The sequence below is a fragment of the Haliotis rubra genome, unplaced genomic scaffold (assembly GCF_003918875.1).
Source record: "Haliotis rubra isolate DU_JTF1 unplaced genomic scaffold, ASM391887v1 Scf287, whole genome shotgun sequence".
In the NCBI taxonomy this organism is placed as follows: domain Eukaryota; kingdom Metazoa; phylum Mollusca; class Gastropoda; order Lepetellida; family Haliotidae; genus Haliotis; species Haliotis rubra.
Genome location: NW_025766954.1, coordinates 106,548 through 130,164, shown reverse-complemented (window position 1 = coordinate 130,164; position 23,617 = coordinate 106,548). Strand labels below are relative to the sequence as shown.

Sequence of the window (23,617 nt, the reverse complement as noted above, 5' to 3'; positions counted from 1 at the left end):
ATGTGGGGAATCGAACCCGGGTCTTTGGCGTGACGAGCGGACGCTTTAACTACTGGGCTACCCCGCCGCCCCCACTCCCTGAATGCACAGAATTAAGGCATTGTAAACAAGAGAAATAGGTTACGGCTGCTTTAACCGCCACACTGACCAATTAATGTGAACTGGTCGGCAACAAACGTCCAATAATGACCTTTGCCCATTGTCACACGTCGAGCTTAGCGCAAGGACTATCGTACGTGTAAACATACGGTTACCTCCCTTTGTGTTCCTTGTTTCTGTTTATTCTTCATTATAGCGAGTGTGAGAGTGAGTTTTGTTTTACGCCGCTTTTAGCAATATTTCAGCAATATCACGGCGGGTGATAATAGAAATGGGCTTCACACATTGTACCCATGTGGGGAATCAAACCCAGGTCTTCGGCGTGAAGAGCGAACGCTTTAACCACTAGGCTACACCACCGCCCCATTCTTCCTTATAACACGATATACCAAATATACGCAATCTCTTTATTTGTTTGTACACACATGCAATTTGAAATCAGTCAAATCTTGGAACAATATCTGGTTGAACTTAAAAAATACAGTTTGTATAAAAATCATATATACATGTCTCATTCAACATAACAAATTGTCCAACAACTGACTTAATTTAAATCAACATTCTTTGGCATCACGGAGATGCGGACCTTAGCCTTTCGTCCTTAACTTTATTTCTACGAAACAAGTTATGGAATGGGAACAGGTGCCCCCTTGCCTGCTTCGAGTAAGCCATGTACATGATGTCACCGATCAACACACAGATGAATGATATTATCACCAGGTAACCGAACACCTCGGTCTGAGGGAAGCTCACGACCAGGGCGAACTTCAGCATGTCTGCGAGTCTGTTGAGTGAGTTCTGAACGCCATTCACGATGCCACGTTCATTCTCAGCCACGTGCTCAAGAAACAGCTGCGTGATCGTCAAATCAGCTATCCACAAACCTGGAAATATTTAACAGGATATTGTACATCGGTTCATTAAGTTCAAGGACAGTAAAATAACCAAAAGGAATGTGTTATCGCGCAGTTAGGTAAACTATGTCACGTGAAAGATATTGAATTTAGTATTATGAATAGCTTCGGATTGAATGACGTTTTTGCATATAACCACGAGCTAATATTACTAAAATGTATCCTATGCCTCGTTTTGTGAAAATCCGATCTTAATACACGTAATCTTTTTATACCGTTGCTTTGCATTATTGTTTTAAACATAATATTATAAAATTTATTGCACAAAAATCAGTATGCATGTTATAATTAAGTTCTTTCTTACCCTCACAAGGTTGGGACGTTTTATAGGATGATGGTAAACATGAATGGAAGACGTTGATGTTTTATACTCAACTAATGGATTTGTCAAACGCAAGTGTAATATCCCTTTGCTAATACATTTTCCGCCCGTGAAGATCCGGGTTAGAATTTATCTTCAGTAACCCATGCTTGTCGTAAGAGGCGACTAACGGGATCGGGTGGTCAGGCTCGTTGACTTGGATGACACATGTCATTGTATCCCAATTGCGTAGATCGATGCTCATGATGTTGATCACTGGATTGTCTGCTGCAGACTCGATTTGTTTACAGACCGCCGATATATGGCTGGTATATAGCTGATATGAGTGCGGCGTAAAGCTAAACTTACTGACTCTTTCTTATTCGTTTTATAGGATGATGGTAAACATGAATGGAAGACGTTGATGTTTTATACTCTGCTAATGGATTTGTCAAAAGTAAATATCCCTTTGCTAATACATTATCCTTTAGCTGACAAAGTCGAAAAGCCATACATTCGCACCACAATTTCAGTTGTCTTACCAAATCTTGCTGTGACAATTCCCGCCATCAACAACGTGACAGAAACGACGTCTGCAGTTATGGGTGGATCTCCTCCACCCGATGCAGCCTTTGGGGTCACAGTGGATTCACTGACGTTACTGGTGATGTGAAACGTCCAGTTGACCCCTGTGGCGTTAGGTGAAGCTGGACGATCCCAGAAGTACCAGGGCTCAAAGGGACTTCCGGGTGTCCATACTGACACAACACACATCATCAAGCAGGCGATCTGGGAACTCATAGCAAACAGACCCGTCCTCTCAAGCCCAATGCGACGTCGCATAACGGGGTAGATGAGCGTGCCGATGATGCCGACCGCAGCCCCTGTTGCCGTTGCGAGACCAAGGGCACCTTCAGATACCCCTTGCGTGTATGCGTAACCTGTAAAATGGGATATGAGGGACCAATGAAATTTTCTGAGAAATGTGTCTCTTCATCATATATATCACATAGATAATTATTATTTGGTTTACTGTAGTATAAACACGCGTTTGGACATGAATATATTTCCTAATCCCTGACCGATGCCCAGCGGGTTCGCTAAACGAGAAAAAACACGGAGCTTGTTTAACAATACGATCTAACACATATGGTGTCCTATAATTGCCATCGCGTGGCGCGTAAAAAAAGAACTACGTCGTGGGCGACTGTCAAAAGCAACTTAAACCTCACACATGTATCTTGAAATGTGTTTAAATCCATAGATCAGTATTATATCTACCTAAATGCCACATTGTGATGTTAAAAAGAAAACTGGGTCTATAAAGTGGTATTTAGATAGATATAACTACATGTATATTCATTGGATGTAAACAGAATCTAAGATTCATCTGTGAGACTTCAAGATACATGTGCGAGGTTTAAGTTGCTTTTGACAGCTCCGGCCAAGTGGGCCAACAGAAACTTAACACTTTTGATTGAGGCTATGTTGAAAATAGAGAGTGAGTGAGTGAGTGAGTTTAGTTTTACGCCGCACTCAGCAATATTCCAGCTATATGGCGGCGGTCTGTAAATAATCGAGTATGAACCAGACAATCCAGTGATCAACAGCATGAACATCGATCTGCGCATTTCGGAACCGATGACATATGTCAACCAAGTCAGCGAGTCTGACCACCCGCTCCCGTTACGACAAGCATGGGTTACTGAAGGCACTTTCTAATCCGGACCTTCACGGGTGAAAATGGAGAGAGAAAGGGTCTGACCACCCGCTCCCGTTACGACAAGCATGGGTTACTGAAGGCACTTTCTAATCCGGACCTTCACGGGTGAAAATGGAGAGAGAAAGGGGCTGGAAAAGTGATATATAGGTAGATGTAATACTAATCTGTGAATTAAAACGCAATTCAAGATACATGTGTGAGGTTTAAGCTGCTTTTGACGGCCCGAGGTATGCCGGACCGAACAATAGTGGCGGTGATTATGTTTAGAGTGTGGGGAAGAGATCGTTTCATTTGCAGATGGGTATGCCTTACATACAATGAACAGTGGCCTTCTAGGGTGGTATTTGATTGGATACAGGTGTAAAAACATTTTCGGGTGGACAGAAATGTTTATCGGGAGGACTGAAGCATTTTTTGCGTTTTAAATCCTGTTTCGTTTAACGATTCTTCTTTTAGACGTAACCTTGGTCAGCCACGTTCAGAGGCCGATAACCACTCGATATAGTCCGACGTCGCCTGCGACGTCGACCACGACGTCGCTCACGAGGTCGCCCATGACGTCGTCCACGACGTCGTTCACGACGTCGACCACGACGTCGTTCACGACGTCGACCACGACGTCGCCCGTTATTTTGTAGCCAAAATATATTTTACAAAGCGCGACGTCGTCTTTTTTATGCGACGTCGTGGGTCGTGTTCTATGGGCCGAACAGACTGCACACTTTTGATTGAGGCTATTTTGAGGGTGGGCAGACAAGGGCTTCACTTTAACGGAGCAGTTACCTTTACATGTGGCATTTTGTAACATTTCAATGTGATATGTAGGTAGATATAATACTAATCTATGGATTTAAGCACAATTAATGATACACCTTTGAGGTGTTAGGTGCTTTTGACGACTCGAGCCAATCCGGACCGAACGCTTGTGACACAGTGTGTTTGTTGAGAATATATAGAAATGAAGGCTTCACTTCGAGCAACGTGTTTGCTTAAAATACTACGCTTTGCGACTCTATAAAGAAGTATTTAGGTACTAGTAGATATAATACCATTTTGCCTTTCAAGTGTACTAGCAAATTTAAGCATATGCATGCGCGCTGGCTATCGGATTTGGGATGGTATTGTTTACGGTTTAGAATAAGAATGTGTGTGTGTGTAAATGTATACTTTCTTTGATCCTTTATAACATATTACAAAAGGTTGTGATTTAGTATATTTCTTTTAACATATATAATCATGTCACAATTTCCCATATAATATGGGGAGCAAATTATTTCGAAGCCATTGAAAATGTCCATGCATCTTATTTTAAAAGATTTCTTACAGAAGGTATATTTGCTTCCAATAAAGCCATACTTGGCGAAACAGGATGCTATAACATGCATATTGAGAGTCAAATGAGAGTTATTAGATACTGGATTAAACTTATAAGAATGCCTGATTATCGCTACCCCCATCAAAGCTGTCAAATATTGTTATCACTGGATAAATGTGGAAAGTATTCATGGGCTTCAGATGTGAGAAATATGTTATTTTCAAGCGAGTTTTCTCATGTTTGATTTAAGCAAAATGTTGGTGATATAAAAACGTTTTGTCAACATTTAAACAACGAATAAAATATATATATTCAGAGTTGGTACGCATCAGTCAATTCATCCAGTTTTCTTAGTCATTATTCACAATGTAAATCGATGTTCGGACCTGCAAAATATGTCAGTGTTCTTAAAGTCCCTTTTAAGAATTTTTTTGCAAATTTAAAATCTCTCTTCATGCCTTAAAAATACAAAGTTTTAGAAAATATAATAATATATTGGAAGATTTATCATGTTCTTATTGTTCTTCTAGTAAAACTGAAGACGAACGACACTTATTATTAGTCTGTAAGACTTTCTCTGCCTGCCGAAAGAAGTATTTAAAATGCACTAATGATGCCCCACAAACGATATTCAATGTACTTAATTCTAAAAATGCTGATATTATTAAATCTGTTGACATTTTCATTAAACATTTGATGTCCATCCGTAAATCACATGTAAAATCATAATTTAATGTCACGTGACCAATAGTTGTAATTGAGTAACTTCAATTGTACTCTGGGCCACTGGGCCTTAACTACTAAATAAAGCCTGTGTGACTGTCTGTCTGTCATTGTCCAGGTACTCCATCAATGTCGGGTGGTTATTTGCAAGCCTGAACTTCAAGGTATCTAGTCGTTCCTCCAAATCTCTGTACTTCTATTTGGGGACAGTCTTTGGCCGGCATTGTACTGAAGCATCTTTGCCTCGTTCAGTCCTTGTTCATCTTCCAGGAACTTGGCCATCTCGAATAGGGTGGGATGTTGTTTTACCACAACCTTCATGAGACGGCCATGCCAATTGCAACCCCGGAGGTTGTTGTTTGTGCGGGGGCCGTCAGTATTTTTGGTACAGTCGAAAAGATTCCCTTTGACTTCGCTGTGTACAGGTCCGTGGTTGTGGTCTCCAGGTATTTGGGAAATTATGTCGTTCACTGTTAAGACTGATATGCAGTCGTTCTGAATGCATCTCCACGAGATCCATTTTCCCCTTTTCTTCTTGTTCACAATAAACATATAACCATTTACATATATGTATGTTCCACCACGAGAAGTATAAAGAAACCTATTGTGCATTTTTCATATCTGAATTTCTGGAAATGATGATGAAAACTGTCAATTCCAACATTCTTATAGCTTGCACGTTTATGTAAGAAATTGAATAATTCACTTCTAATGAACTGAGTGAACTAAACTCACTCACTAAACCCGCTGGTTCACATGTCAACCCGCTGGTACAAAAGTCATATTTCGTTTCCTGAGTGGAGACATTTTACATTTTGTAGAAAAACAGTGTATTGATCCCTTAAAACAACACCGTTTTCACAACATCAAACATCAACTAAATTTGAAAGATTTTTTACTTAAGGTGTTCTGGCGCTAACCCCTCGATTGGTTTACTTAAATAAGTAGTAATGTTGAACATGAAATCAGTGATTAGAGATCAATAGCAGTACAACTGCACCACAAAAGGTTATTCCCCGATTTTCCAATATAACAATTTCTAAACACGACGTCGCCCGCGACGTCGTAGGCGACGTCGGCTTCGACGTCGTGGGCGACGTCGCCTTCGACGTCGTGGACGACGTCGATTTTGTATTTTTGTCGTAGATCATTCTTGTGTATTTCTGCACGACGTCGTGGACGACGTCTTACACGACGTCGTGGTCGACGTAGTCTTTTTTATGCGACGTCGTGGGCGACGTCGCCCACGACGTAGTTCTTTTTTTACGCGCCACGCGATGGCAATTATAGGACACCATAAACACAGACTGATGACGATTTAGAGGATCGTGGCAGTAGTGACTTTGTTTTTTCATAAAATAAGCTTCAGGCGAGAAACATTTTTGTTTCAGAATCTCCGCTCAGCTATTTACCAATGCATCTGAGTCATTGAGTATTCAAGTGAACAGAGGGTATAGTAATTAATCATTTTATTGAAATGCATTCAAGTATGTGTACGTTGCCTCCAGGCAACCTTAAGGTATATTATGCTTTATTATCTTGCCATGTTGGATGAATAAGAAACACCAGGGATACTCTACAACAGAGTCTCCCTGGAAACACAAATGAAAAGCTTACAAGTGTTGGACCTTGAGAATTTTATTGAAATGCATTCAAGTATGTGTACGTTGCCTCCAGGCAACCTTAAGGTATATTATGCTTTATTATCTTGACAGGTTGGATGAATAAGAAACACAAATGGAAAGCTTACAAGTGTTGCACCTTGAGAAAATAGTGTTGGTAATATTGCCGTACGTGAAAACTACACAAACTCGATCACCAATCCAAGGACTCTCCGCCCAACGTTGCTTACTTGATTTGTGACTCGAGCTCTATGCTCTATGCACAGGACCACAGCACCAAAAACCGGATAGTAAACCATTGAAATAAACGTAAATACAGTAGGAAATACATGACATGACCGGATTTACGTATGTTTTCAGATATTTCCTAACTTCGGGCATATATTTCATATGAATCTATACCTTTGAAACATATGCTCATCGTACATTTTCGTATGCACAAGCACCTCGTTCATGTATGCCCTGACCGGATTGTCGGGGATTTCCAAATATGAATTGCAAAACAGATACCCCGGTAAATACATGATCATACAGTATTTCCAATGCATTCCTTTGAATTTCAATGGGTGCTGAAATTTCCGATTTTGTTCTAAGTTTACTCGGCTTGGAAACATGTGAATTTACTTAGGTGGGGAAACACATGGAAATTTGCAAATTTGCAAATGTTTACACACCTTAGATATTTATGTATCATACCGGATTTCAGGGGTATGTATATGAACGGTTCATACACCATCATGTTACCTGTACTCAAGCAAGATGATCATATGTTTCCATCATGTGAATTACTTGGCTCATGTAATTTCACTTTCACACATTTTAGTACGTTTGAAATCAACGTTCACATGACCTCAATATTCTTATCACCAAAGAGCCTGACAAAGAAAGCGGTATTACGCAAGCTAACACGCCTTATTAAGCTGCACTCGCTCTTGCTACCAGTATCAGTTACGCCTTGTCTGTGGTGTTGGCAAATCTTGTGAGGTGCATGTTTCGAGGGATTGAAAGGTTCAGTGGTGAACAAAGGGCGATGCGTTGCCCCTTGTCCTCGCAAGTGTCCCAAGCTGCCCCAAAGAATAGCACTTTGTCTCTCTCTTGGAGCACAGCCAAATATGCTACACGAACCCACTCGTAATTTCTTAAGTCTGTTCAGCTCGCGCATCTACTGTAAAATATGTTGTGGCGGTACATAATTGGAATATTATTGCACTGCATGTGACCTTCTTAATAGTCTCACAGTGCCTGAACCAACTTGTTTTGTTATTTTCAATATATTTGCATGCATATATTTGGCATTTTATTATATAATCGAATAAGATTTCCTTTCGTACCCATCACCTGATTTGAATTTTGCAAATATACATTTTCAAATAATCAATGAAGAACATCAATATAAGGAACCGTTCATAATTAAATATATGGCTGCGGGTGGGGGTGTTGATTGTAATAAGGGTTGGAGGGTGGGGTGTCACCCATTTTGTTCAGGGGAGCTAAGGGGTCAGCATTTTTGTACAGACGCACTATGTTTAGAAATTATGGGAAGAGGAGAGGGCGTCATAGATAATGTACATGACATGCAGGGTGGGTCGTCTCTTATTCTGTACATACTCATACACTTTAGGGGTGGGGTGGGGGTGTAATTCACATTGTGCATAAAAATCAACATCACCCCAAAGCCATACATTATGAACGATCCCTAAGGGCAGCTATACAAAATCGGATAGGATTAATCAACATTTTATATTGCATCCCATTATTATGAACATTTGTTCGTTTGAATAGATCTATCAGTAAATGATGCATTGAGCACGCCCTGAACCCTGTCAACATGTGTATATTATTGGGGGGAGGGGGTGGTGGAGAATGGCGTAAGGAAATGCAACGAAAATTTTCACTTTAAAATGTCTTGTGAAAGTCTTTGTTAAGGATGAAATTGTATATAGTTTATTTGAACTTTTATTTATTTACAAAATGTGTAACTTCACTAATGATTCTTTGATGGGACAATTAACAAAACTGCACCCACAGACTTTCATTCTTACACTTGTTTGGAAGGGATATGATAATTCATGTCTCTTAAAGGTTAAAATCTTACATACAAAAGAAGTAATTTTAATGTAAGGAACATTAAATTATGAAATAAGATTATTTTAATGGAATTTGCAGAAATCGAAGACTCTTCGAAGACTGGGTGGCAGCAATTTTGTGGATCACATAAAAGGAGCAAGGCTAAGGTAACAGGTTTTTAACATTTCACTTGTTTCCAGTATATCCACCACAAAGTTTAAGAGAAAGATCATAATGCTCTTTCATTACCACCTGTTTTGAATATTTGTGATAATGTTTGGTCTTTTTTTTGGTGATAATAGTTGGTCTTTATTTTCATTTATATATTAAGGTTGATCATTTAAGAGAAAAAAATTACAATTATTTCTCCCGGAGATGTTTAGTTTAATGAGCACTCCCTTGCTTGGCGCCATATTGTTTTTCGCCGTAAACAGCTGGATGCAAGATAGCACGCGAGAGGACAGAAGTCATACATTTATAGATATATAGAGATGTTTATTGCTGGGAAACACACTCTTCAGGTATTTGGTCAGCTGTAGAATTTGAATATGATGTATTTTATTATTGTCAAAGGGTAGGTTTTTTCATTATTTGCTCTCTAATATGTGTGCAGTGAAACATACTGAGATTTGGAAGAGTCCTTTATTTAAAGTACAGGTGTTGTTAGATATCAGCATTTTATGTACATGTTCCCTTGTTAAGATCATCTATCGAGTATATTAGAGAGAAGGTGTATATTTGTAGTGTTTTAAATCAGAGTTATTTTGAGTGTATGACCTACATTTCAATATGATTTGGGCACCTGTCACCCCTTTGGTCAAATAGAGTAGGACTTCCATTTCTTGGAATTGAGAGTCAGAGATGCACTGTTTCCAAGAATTTGCGTGTGCCAGCGATGTTTGTTTACGAGTACATTTAAGTCTTTTTGGTAAGAGATGTTATTCAATGTCTTATTATTCATGGTATGATAGATTATTTCTGGCAATGTAGAGTTTAGTCTCATTATTTTATTGTTCATGATTCATTCAGAGAAGCATAGTTATGACGTCGCAGATAATACGCACACATAATTCATTATATGAGAGATTTTCTAAGCGTTCCTATAAGAGATTAAGTGTAAACATTTATGAATTATAAAAAAGTTATTTATCTGAGTTTTATGGAGTGTACAAATGACAAAGAGAGAGAGAGAGTAGATAATAGAGAATATATTGTATACTTATGAGAGCTCATTGTTGTTTTCAGAACTCCATGATCCATACTTCCTTGTGTTTGGGAACAAATGGTGTTGGGAGACCTCCACAAATAGACTTTTGTTTTCCCATTTTGTTTTCTTATCATTTAATGTAAAATGGCTTTGTTTACAATTTATGACTCCTGGTAGCAAACTTGCTACATCAGTTCAACTCCTATTAATTTGAAATAATCATTTCCGAGAATCTCTAAAGAAAACTAAATCTGACAGAATAACAACAATCTTCCATTGTTTTGCAGGACAATGTCAAACAATTTGATGTCAAGAATGAATGTTGATGGGCAAAACGGCAAGTTTTCTTTTAAGAATACAAGGTTGTATTCAATCATCTCTGGTAAGTTAATTACCAAGTGCAGCATTTTCATCATGACCATAGCAAATAATATATGACAGTAAAGCATCGTCTAATTCATCCTACCGGTAATTCATAGTCTAATTAAATAATCAACTTGCAATTGAGGATTTTCTTTGAAAATGTTTAAGAAAACTTCCATTCCTTCGGTTGAAAATATAAATTGTTTACACTTTTCGTCATATTTTGTATTGATGCTGTTCATATGTTCACATGCCAAGTTACAGCAGTGAAATGAACCTTTCAGGTGATTGATTAAACAAATACTTGAATCGTATAAGACAATATATCTTCCATATAACTTATTCATGTATTTAAATATAAAATTTCAGAATGTCTCCTATCTCAAGGGAATGAGATGGGAATGCATCCGAAGCAAATTTCAAGAAAGAGTTAGGAACGTTTCTGAAGTATCCACCTGACCGCCAGGCAGGGAGTGGCAGAAAGAAGAGGAGCTGATAATTGTGTTTTTGGAGTTGTAATTGTGTTGAAAAATCTGAACTGTGGTATTGAAATTGGTGGCGTAAATGTCACTTTGATGCTATATGCAGACGATATTGTGTTATTAGCACAACAGAGATCACCTACAGACTATGTCATGTGTGATGTTTTACATTATGCATTAAACCACGTTTTCTGTGTACGTGTGTGTTCATAAAGATTTCATGAAAAGTGACTTGTTTTATGTGCTGTCTTCAGGTATAGTTCCTGGTCATCTTGGATCCCTTTCATGGTGAAAATAATTGCATTGTGTTTAATCAGGGGTCTGTCTAAGAGCTGAAATTCAGACAAAATGTCTTCTCGGGACAATTTTCACCTTTTCAAGGTAACAATACAACAGTAAATAGTTTTTCTTAATTTGGAATACTCTTTTCTTCTTACTGGAATTATACGTCCAACTGACATAAAACTTAAATGAACATTATATTGAATGTGGAATTTTAACCAAGTATTTTATCAGGTAAATATTTTTACTGCAATTTTCTGTTTGAACACTGTTTATTGCAGGTAGCTTTTTGGGTATTTTAGCTGGATGCAGGAGTTTGGTGCTACTTTATTGTAGTTTAAAGATGAAGTGCGAGTCTATTTACAGGAAAGCGTAATACCTCCCAGACACAACCACGGAACAACCCATTTTCAACGTTAATAATATGTCAGACTTCAACATTGATTCCACGTCGGATATCTACGTCAAAAAAACTTTCATATACAACCTATTTTCAATCTATTTTCAACGTTGAGGATCAACCTATTCTCAACGTTGATAATCGGTCAAACTTCAACGTTGATTCCACGTCAGATATCTACGTCAAAAAAACTTTCATATACAACCAATTTTCAATCTATTTTCAACGTTGAGGATCAACCTTTTTTCAACGTTGATAATCGGTCAAACTTCAACGTTGATTCCACGTCGGATATCTACGTCAAAAAAACTTTCATATACAACCTATTTTCAATCTATTTTCAACGTTGAGGATCAACCTATTCTCAACGTTGAAACAACGTTGATGTGCCTGCTGGGATGTTATTTTCCATTCGCTCAGCCTTTGTTTCACTAACGCAAAAGTATACAATAAGAAACAATGCCATATCAAATTATATATTCTGTGAGACATGAAATGAAAAATTGTTTTTATCGAGTAGCGATTATGACCGGATAGCACAGGCGGGTGCGTTCTCTGAGGATATAATAGACATGTTGGATCTCCGTGCCTTTTGTGAAATTCGTCTATATTGTCCTGTTTAAACTGACGATCCATAACTCAGATTGCGAGTAAATATCACGTAAGTAATTGTGATGTCGCATTGCTGTAAATTTCCCTGTCGAAAAAGTCATTCTCACAAGATGTATATTCCCTTGTTTGGAGAAGATCTATGGCTATTACGCCCCATTGTTGCTAAACATTTCATAGGCCTTTAGTCTGACACAGACGCGGACATCGCATGTTCAAGTTCTGATCTGACAGGGGCTGAAAATATCATTCCGACATGAATACAATATCTCAGTGTTTTCCTAAGTTAGTGGAGATCTTTCTACAACATTGGAAATAACTGTATCGTTGTCCTTCTGATATTCCCCCGAACGAAAGCTCTACCTATTTAGGGTACAATGTGTAAGTTACAGAATTGTAGGGAATAGTCTTAAGACTTTTCTACTTTGACCAGGATTCTTCGAACTTGAAACAGTCGTTTGAGAAGATCAAAAGAGAAAAGGGTAGTGCGCGATGTATATGACGGACGTATATGGAGAACGTTCGAAGAACTTTATAAATACAATAATAGAAATACCGGTTATTTTTAAAACGTACCTTCAATCTGATAGCCAGAGGGATTATTGTGAAAGATCGCAGTATGTATCATCATAAACGGGCCAAGATAAAAGTACATGTCATTCATCTCCACATTATATCCCTTTTATAGACACGGGACATCGTTGTTACAGGTAGGGCAAACACTTTCTTCTAAAGTATCTGCCGGTTTCACGCTACATACATGTGTTCAGATTATCGAGAAAACTAGCGACGCAAGTTCTCCTCCATCACACCAGAGACCACATAATCTATCATATGGCCTTTGATCACACATATAATTGTATAGATACCCAGTGTTCATTGATAGCAAAGAAGCAACTTATCAAAATTTACAGCCGACAGTATCATCTGCATTACTCTTTTACATAAGGTGAAATATCACAGGGTTGTCATGGTAACGATAATTTGGCATACTATTTATTGTGTTATTCTTTAATCTGTGATTAGAATTTAAATCAGTTTTGACGTGAGCATTTTAAGAAAGGAGAAGCTGTAAAACGAAATGTATTGTGATCGAACCTATAGGCCTTTGTAAAAGCGAGTTTCAAGCCACCTACATAAAAACCTGTTTTCATGATAAGTATCTGCTAATCCGTGGCACGATTCCGACCATATCATGGGCATGTGTTTGTGAATCATAATCAAATAGTGATGTTACAAGGAGTCCATGCCGCGTCAACAACACATGCAAACAGGGGCGTAGTTACCATTATAAAAAAACAGTTCGAGCATACACATGATCTTTACTAAAAAATAATTTTTCTTCTAATTCTTGCCAAAAATACCTACACACACGTTCCATTTAAAAAGTGGAAATCCCTCTATGTATCATACTGACTACAATATTCTTTGATTAAAGCATTACCATTTACAGTAAACAGGTTATTATTCATATCATAACTTTCAGTGATGATTGTTTTTCCATCGTCATGTATGAGGATGTTTCGTTACAGTCATGATTATATGTGAATCATCACTGAAATGCAGTTGTTTATTTATCATTTGTTTATCAATTATTTTAGAAAAAAACACCAAAAATGCTCGATGTATGGTATTGTATCAATGCAGCTGACATGTATAAAATATGTCCAAACATATTTGTATAAGAGGAAATCACACTCGAATTTCCATGGTGGTAAGACTTCCGTCCGTACACACACACACACACACACACACACACACACACACACACACACACACACACACACACACACACACACACACACACACACACACCACCCCCTTAAATTTTAACGATGAGGAAAACTTTCTTTGAGTGGCATTTATATGTCTATCAGTATGTTCAGATTAAATAAACAAAACACGTTAAAACTCATCCTTATCGGATGAGGAATATATATTCAGGTGATATGATTTGACTAGAATGAAATTTAAGGGGGGATACAGGCGGAAGTCTTTCCACAATATTTTGAAGCTATTGAAATCATCAAACGTCAAACGATAACTCTTCAGGTCTCATAAAAAATGAAAGTTGGGCAAGCCCTCAATACCACCTAAATATAACGCTTTGCAGCCCATAGGGCTTACACGAAAAAATTGGCTTGCTACGTGCCTGGCAAACGCACGAGAATTGCAATACGGGCCTCTAACCACTGATTCTCCGTGACCTGGAGACACATGTGACTGAGCGTGTGTTGGGACGTCGTCTGTCATACAGACCCTGAAGCAAATATATCCAAGCCCACGCAAGTCTACAAAATGTGGCAAGTCTAGATTTTCACAGCTTCAGGAGAAAGTCTCAGGGCTCCTTTTCCTTATATAATATTCTTTTTTTACTATCAATTTTTTTTCTGTAAAATATGTTCATATCAGAGACTAGTTGTTAATCTAGTTCTGACGGGTAGAAGACAAAAGACAAAATGGATACTAGTGCTGTTACATTTTTAATTATATATAAACATTCGTCCTTGGCTCGGGATAAATGTATATTTTCAACCAAATGTGCATTCGGAGGATATCGAAATCTAGGTTAAGCTATTTGAATCATATTTACAATTAAAAGACCCAAACAATGGTGTGTTGTCCACATTTTGGATTTCCATAGTCACAGAACGATATTTTCTCCCTTTCCGTCTCTAGGAAAACTCACTGCAGGGTTCGGGTTATGGAGAGCCATACCAAACACCCACAGCTGGCGGGACCAACATCTCCAGTAACATTTACATCTGCCAACGCTTAATTCGCAAGTGGTGAGGCAATAAGCTAATGAGGCTAAGGGTCCTGTACCATGTTTGTGAAATATCTGTGATGCCTTATATGAAGTCTATCATCTAAGCAATTCTAGCTATGTATGGCGTTAAGTCACTGCTTGAAGAAAGGCTCCTTTAGAATTTTATCTGGTCAATATTAGTATTTCCATCATATCGGAAAATACATAGACTAACGCTTAGTGTCTGAATATATATAATTTTGATAGAAACAAACAAGCCCATTTAAATTGAGCCACAGGGAGACACGAGATTCAGTCCGGCGAGCCATGGCAGTTAGCTATAGATTTGTTTACTTTGTAACCCGACCCCCAAAGTGAGTTAGGGTTCTTGCAGATGTTAACAGACCCTGGACCTGAGGAGATCTAGACTTGCTTTATTTAAGGCTTTAGCATTGCACAGAGGGCTTGGCAGTAGGGGAAATAATGTGGTTCAGGGACTGTGAGACAGACTAAACAGTAAGGAAAATAATGTGGTTCAGGGACTGTGAGACTGAATATAAAATGCATGGCAACCTACACTTCATTGTGACTATCACTTTAAAACACAAGGGTTATTTCCTTTGCGTTAACTGACAGGCTTTCGGTGTCAAATTATTTGGAACTCCAGCCAAAGGTGATGTTATGCTGTCTGGAAATATGGCCTTTTTGTAATGCCATAATGATAAGTGATTGTTGTACATATGATGTTTTTGAAGGATAATTTCAGCGTACTAATACTTTGCACGTGTTTCCCCCCACTCTGTCCATACCCGTAAAAGTTAACTTTCCATATATATGCCTGTAAGAAAATACTGTAAAGTAATGGGATTGCTGAATTTGGCCACCGGAGGATGTGACCACAGCACTCTGGTTATACTGCATTGAGAGAGGACAGAGCTTGGCAAGATACCAATAAATATGCTTGTCATTTAAACCTTTATCTGATATTTGTGGAATGTGATTTTATAATTGAAGATGCTTCCTGCACCTGTAGCCCCAATATAGATGTTGTTAGTCTGTGAATCTTCCAAATTACTTCGTCTCTTGTTTTCAATTGAAATTAAGATCTTTGCCTTTTATCAAAATAATATATTTCCAGTCTTAATGTGCCTTTGTCGGGAATCAAACTCCGGTTTTTGACCTGACAGGCGAACGCTTTAACCACGAGCGTACCCCATCATTCCTTGATACTGTTGGTACATTTATTATACATTCAAGATTGAACCCAGCTTTGTCACCATATATCCTTCAGTTTGTATGTTAGTGACATGATCTGCACACTGATAATTTAAAAAGTGGAATATAAATAATGATTGTTTGCGATCTTTATCCAATTTAGTTTTCCACTGATTCTGTTTCTCTTTCCACGAAATTCTGTACGAAGGTACTTTTAACAGTTTCACCCAATAACAGTAAAGCATACAGATAATACGTTTCGGTACTTTGATAGATTAATAAGTACATATTATATTCCCATGATATTGAGATGCCAAAATGATTAACATAATTATATAATGTATAACAAATTAGACAGCAATAAGCAAAAGCAAGAAAGAAAACGCATGAGCAACATAATGCTGTCAGGTAGTAAGCTTTCAACAATTATCGAAACTGCTTAGTTATGAGCTAATTGCAATCACTACAATTTCCTATTGTCTGCCCAACAGATGGAAACAAAATAGGTCTTAAATGAAAATTATGAGCTAATTGCAATCACTACAATTTTCTTTAGTCTACCCAAGAGGTGGAAACAAAATATGTCTACAGTATATTCCGTCGGGTAACTGAAATTTGAGAAAACGTCCGTATGGAATAATACCTGTATTCCGATTCAAAAAGAGGTCATACCAAATATGTGCATGTTCACACATTTACAACAGTAATTTACACCGGGAATCATTAAAACATTGTAATCATCTTTTATGAAAGTATAGATAATGAAATTTGTTCAGTTATGATCAGTCGGATAACTCATACAAGTGAGCACTAAAATTAAGGACCTACCGGTTCATGTCTGTGTGAACACATTCGTCTGTGTTTTATTGTAATTAGCAGTGTCTCCTTGTATAGCATATATAAGAAGTGTACCTAAGGTCAGATATTTAAACTGTTATGTAAATTCCATTACAAAATGTATAAATGATATTACCTATTGGTCAGAAAGACTTATCAGTACCCAAACACCGACCACTGCCACACCCTCTCCCTCGCACACACACACTCCCTAACATACATATCGCTCTGGCCCATAGACCCGATATTTGAACCTTTTAAACAGACACCATGTGTATGTCAAGAAAGACACGCACGTTATTAGTGGTGCTCAGTCATGGGTATCACTTCAACATGTGTTTCTAATTATCTCAGTACATCATGGCGCGGTCGGACGCGCTAACGAACCCTATGTGACAGTTACATTACAGCACCATTGAAATACATGTTAAAGTAGTGCTAATCTTGTAACACTATACTTACTCATTTCCAACCATTTACGCATGTACAAAATATATGACAAACCTAACCCTGGTCATACGAGATTTCAAGGGTATTGAAATGCATGTCCTACAATCACAGCATTTACATCTGTTACACATGTTAGGAAACACATGGAAACAATGGCCAGATTTACACACCTTTGAAATACATGTAAATGCAGAGCCGACTGTTCGTTTATTTTAACACCCCTTTAAACGTGTGTAAATCTGACGGCCAGATGATACGTAGATTTCAAACGTTGTTCATATGGCCGCCGGATGAAACGAGTATTTCCTGACGTTAGTAAATTTGAGTAATACAGTCATTTTGTGTGGTGTAACTGACAAGACCAGGTGGTCACCCTTCGTCATGCATTGCATACGAATTGATTAGATCGATGCTTATGGTGACTCACTGGATTGTCTGGTCCAGGCTTACTTATTTACAGGTAATCGTCAATTAGCGTTCTGCTGAGGAATATAAGTGAGTGAGTTTAGTTTTACGCCGCTTTTAGCAATATTCCATCAATATGACGGCGGGGTACACCAGAAAAGGGCTTCACACATTGTACCCATGTGGGGAATCGAACCCGACGAGCAAACGAGCAACACTTTAACCACTAGGCTACCCCACCGCTCCCGAGGAACACGATGTCGCGACTTACCCGTTGTGATATTGTCGAACCCCAGCACTGTCAGATACAACATGGCCAACCCAAGTCCGGCGCTCGCAACGTCATACTGCATGAACGTCCTCCACCCAGTGTAGAGGGTGATGAAAGGACCAAACGCACCCCAAAGACACGAGGATGTCTCTTCAACCTCTTCCTGTCCTTGTCTCTTAAGTTCACACTGAACAGCCGTGCCATTAGGTTCTTTCTCCAAGAGTCCAATAGTGCCATTTTGCTTAGGTTCTTTGTCCAGCAGTCCTTCACGAACGACCGTGCCATTTTGCATAGGCTTCGATAGATCTGCTAATGGCACCATCTCCGAATCTTTCCCAGTAGAGTAACCCTTTTCTGCATCATTGTCCACACCTTAAACAGATATGAAAGCTAGGTGGCTGTGGCGTTTATTTAATAATGATACAATACGGGCAGTTAAGGTTAGTCGTTGTAATATATTCTGGGATTCTCTACCGGGGCCTTTTTCGGAAACAGCATAATTTTCGGTCACTGCATCAAGTCTATGAACTTTTTTCAAGGCATCCAAAATGTCCCGTGAAAGAGTATTTGGGTTTTCATCAATCTTTACCAAAGTTGTTGTGATGAGTATTTTATGGAACTACTTTAACATTTATCACAAAACAGCCCTCATAACCTAACAAGCCTATAACCCAATATCTCCCACCAAGTTCATCGACCATGATCAATAAGAAACATATTTCCGCATCTGAAATCTCCTAAACATAGCTGGTATATATAACAAAGATGGCACAGTTTCCCTTTCTCGTTTAAAAGAGAAAATCTCATCACCTCGAACAGCTGCAGGTGTTTGTTTTGAAAAGGAAACGAAAGCAAATAAATAGATATAAAGATGAACCTTTGCTTCTGATTTTGGCCTTCTGTAGTGCCGGCACCGTGACGTACACCTTCCACAGCAGGTAGTACTCCAAGAACACGGTGCTAAGGTTCCAGGAGGCCATGAAGATGGCGCCGTTCCTCAACTGGGTGAAGTACATGATTTCCCCCGTCACCACCGGGGCCAGTATCGTCGCACCAAGGTCAATCCGTCTCATGGTTGCTGTCATTTCTGATAGAACCAAGGATACACGTGTACATGCCATTTACCAGCTAATGATACCTACACCGTGAATTATATATACGTTTTCACATTTATTTACCAGGAATTACTTTTAAATTCCCATTCCACCTGAATCTAATTGTTATTTCCATTCCTCTTTCATTTTTAATCTCGTTTCCCATTCAGATCTTACTTTTTCCCCCACTTTCAATCTATTTACCTTTCAAATGTGTACAATTAGTCATCACCCAACGTTTTGTTCAGTCATTAGAAGTTATTTCATCCGTGACATTATCATATTTTTTTATTTCCTTGTTATTTATATCTAAGTCGCAGTTAAAATGATAAAATCCCATATCATGAAATATTTATGAAGATTGTGATCGTGTACCCTCCACATCACCAACACAAGATCGTTACCACAAAAATAATATTTTTTACAGAAATTGATACATATGGCTGTGACTCTTCTAAACATGTTGTTGGCACCAGAAATGGGCTCTACACATTGCACAAATGTAAGGAACTGAAACGGGCTTTCGGCGTGACAAGCGTACGCTTTAACATCTTCGCTACCCAACAAGGGAGCTTACAGACCCGTGGTTATAAAACAGGGATTCGAACCAGGGCTCTGCAGACCCTCCATGTATTAAACGTGATCAGCCTATCCTTAACAAAAGTTGAGTAGAATGAGTTTAAATCTCACCTGCTAACCTGTCCACGTCGTTGCCACATATTTCCACAATCCAGTCCCTTTCAATCACAATCATACGGGCTGTGCTGCTAAGGTCTGCGAGGATGGCGAAGAGAATGATTGTAACGAAAGATAGTTGTTTGAGCCAACCGTTCCATAAAGTGGTGATCTGGTCAATGTAGGACAGGTGGACACACACTGCTATAGCACACAGGGCAACGAACAGGTTCTGGAGAACGAGGGACACCTGAGCAGCTGGAACGGTAGACACAATAGCAAGGTGATGAACCTCGATGAGTAGGTGAGTATGGTTTTACGCCGCTTTTAGCAATATTCCACGGCGGGGGACACCAGAAATGGTCTTCACAAACTGTGCCCATGTGGAAAATCGAACCATGGTGGTTGGCGTGACGAACGAGCGCTTTAACCACTAGGCTACCCCATCGTGACGAGCTAATTCGACCAAGGTCACTGCATTAACTTGGGACAGTGCCATTAGAGCCAAAAAATGCAGCCTAGAAATGACACATCACTATCAGATTTCAACACAACTGTCATTGTGCCTTTTCTATGTTAAGCATGAAAAACACTGAAAAGTTGTTACAATATTTTAATTATATAAACTAGGTGTATTGAAACTTGTATATATGCCGTTGTGTTTGTACCATGCCAAAATATAAGTATATAAAAAACATGAAACTTGCTGACCCATTTTGTTTTTGGTTTAACCTTCCTTTTTATGCATCCATGAAAATAGCTTGTTCAATTTTATAATTACCTTTGGCGGGACTGGCCACTGCGCAGAGGCTCTCGTCAAATGAGTTTCAGAAATCAAAAAGGGAGGTGTTTACCGCATTCATTACAAAGTCATCACTGTGTTAGCTGGGTCATTCCGACCTGGGTCATACTGACCTTTCAGCCTTGCCGTCTTGTCCACCCAATCTCCGATCAGGGCACCTAGCAGCAGGATGGACAGGCCTGTTGACAAGCCGTACGAAGCGGTGAGCTGCAGGGAGTTCGGCGACAGCTCGATGAGAAACAAACCAGTACCGAACCACCACATCTGGTCGCCCTGGTTACAAAGACATGACACTGATGCTATGAGACCATTTTCATTTAACCAGTGTATACATGCGTTCGATTCAGGAAGACCATTCCCCAATATAGCTTGGCTTTAAAACTTAAATGAATATATTTGCAAACATAGTAAGCTACGATTATAACGAACTTAAAGGGACCACTAATTTTAGTTCGTAATAACCGTAGTTCGTTACCGTGGTTCGTTATAACCGTAATTCGGTATAACCGTAGTTCGTTATAAGCATTTAGACTACAATACACAGCATGTGGACAGGGCCAGCACTTTGTTATACCCGTCAAATCGTTATATGTGTTATGTGGTCACTATATTCGTGACATATATTCACGATAACCGTTCCAGTATTTATTTCCCACAGTAGACACGCACGCACGCACACGTACGCAGGCACACATCTTACCCATGTAGACAGAAAGTGGCTGAAATATACCAGGAAACTGGTGCTGGTCAGGACGCTTTTCACGCGGCCTTCAAGAAGAAACATACATGGGTAGCAACGATGCAGTGAATACAGGATGTAGTGGTTGGGTGTGTTTAGCTTGATACCGCTTTTAGCAATATTCCAACAATATCACGGTGGGGGTCACCAGAAATGGGCTTCACACATTATACCCATATTGGGAATCGAACACGGGTCTTTGGCGTGACGAGCGAACGCTTTAACCACTAGGCTACCCCACCGCCCCGAATTCCGGATGTAGGGGATGGCGATGGGAATACACGAACTGACATACACGAACTGAGTACACTAAGTCCTTATTGAAGAAAGTCCGACGTTATGTGTATTCAACATATAAGTAAATTACGGTTATAACGAACTCAGAGAGGCCACTAATTTTAGTTCGTTTTGACCGTAGTTCATCATACGCATTTAGATAAACATAAAAACCATGTGACTGGGTCCAAAGGAGCAGTTCGTTATAACCGCCAGTTTGTTATAACCGTCAGTTCGTTAAAACCGTCAGTTCGTTATAACCGTCAGTTCGTTATAAGCGTGTGCATTATTAGTGTAGTTTCCTCTTATGTATATTTTTCAATATGTACTCATGCCAATAATGGTTGTCACGCCCTTCAATTTTTTTTATTCGAGAGGGGTGTGGGGTGTGTGGAGGTTGGGGGGTTGGGGTGGGGAGGGGGGTGACAACCATTATTGGCATGAGTATATTTAGTTTACAATGTTCCAATGTATAATTATTCAAAGTATCAGTGTATAACATTCCAGTGACCTACATTTCTACCTTAAAATACTTTAATATGTTCTTTGTATTTCAGATAATGAATTAAGTTTTCAAAACACTTATGGGTATATCTTAACACAGATTAAACGCAAGTTCTCATAAATTCTTCAAAGGCGATCATGGGAGTTTTGATAAACATTGAAAAACATCAAATTGTAATAAAAATGATTCATATCAACTTTGGCGTTTAAGAATATGTCATCTCCGATTTCGTTACAGCCGACTGTGCCATATACAGTTTGATCGTATACGACTTTGTTGTATCCGATTTGGTGACTTACATCCTTCAATGTATAAAGCGGGTTGTTTAGTCTGAGATATGACCATCTTGAGCTTCACAGCGTGTAATCAATGGAACACAACTGTCTTTGGTCATTCATAACGTTCATTCCGGACCATTTGTCTCGGTGTTCGATTCACGTAGTGTTCTCAGCAACGTTTCATTCAGAACAAAAAACTTGTTTCTGAAGATAGTAAAGACTTGGTATTCTTTTACACTGACGCCTTGTATATACTGTATAATAGGGGCGGTGGGGTAGCCTTGTGGTTAAAGCTTCGCTCGTCACGCCGAAGGCCTGGGCTCAATTCCCTACATGGGTACAATGTGTGAAGCCCATTTCTGGTGATATTTCCGTGATATTGCTGGAATATTGCTAAAAGCGGCGTAAAACCCAACTCACTCACTCACTGTAAAAGTGCAAACGTCAAGACCCTTCAATGCATTTTTAAGAAGTAATACCCCGTGCAATGTAACTAGAGGGTAATGACACAAAGGAAATCATAATCCGAGAATATGTTACATTGGTTCTTGGATATAGTTTATCTTGAATATAGTTTAAGAATGATGAATAAACACTTTGCCTACCTGTCACGAGTCCCGTCTCTTCCGACACTTTCCGCAAATCTTTTTCATTCGACATGATTTAGACAAATGGCTGCCTTAGTTGTACAATGTCTAGTGAAAAACACTGATACTTGTCTCCTTGAATTCTATATTGTTTCGTGACTAACAACATATCAATGCTAATTGTGATGATCTCAGCTGTGAATAATGATATGTTGGTGTAGCTGTCGCCTATCACAGAAAACTAATGCATCTATAACAAGTCTCATTGCGCTTCATTTAAACAATTTCATTATTACGCTTACTGGCAGGAAATATAACTGTTTTCACTATAAATACATTTATGGAAAACAATTATCGTATGTTTTTGTGATTGTTCTCAAGCAGGTATCCATTCTGAATATTGAGTAACGCAACATTACAGGCGAGATATTGTATAGATGAAACATTGATTGCACAACAGTCTCGTTTCCTGCTGACTGGGTTTCGTCCTATTGCGTAACATAGTACAATAACCAGTCCAGAGTTTTGGGACCAATTAATTCAACTGGATACATAAATATTAATCGGTATTATTTGATACATCTAAGCACTTGAATTGTATATTGCAACACTACGCTCCTTCTAATC

The 23,617-nt window shown here is 38.9% G+C and overlaps 1 protein-coding gene across 1 annotated transcript; it reads right to left on the bottom strand.

Annotated features, from left to right (window-relative positions):
- Nucleotides 1-492: 492 nt before the first annotated feature.
- On the bottom strand, nt 493-23,244 carry LOC124281644 (solute carrier family 40 member 1-like). Its single transcript, XM_046717578.1, has 8 exons — nt 23,009-23,244; nt 21,306-21,373; nt 20,719-20,878; nt 19,819-20,061; nt 18,912-19,121; nt 18,035-18,406; nt 1,857-2,255; nt 493-983 (listed from the first exon to the last, which is right to left on the bottom strand). Exons 1-8 carry the CDS (start codon nt 23,061-23,063, stop codon nt 670-672), a joined length of 1,821 nt encoding a protein of 606 aa, XP_046573534.1. The 5' UTR covers nt 23,064-23,244; the 3' UTR covers nt 493-669.
- Nucleotides 23,245-23,617: the final 373 nt, after the last annotated feature.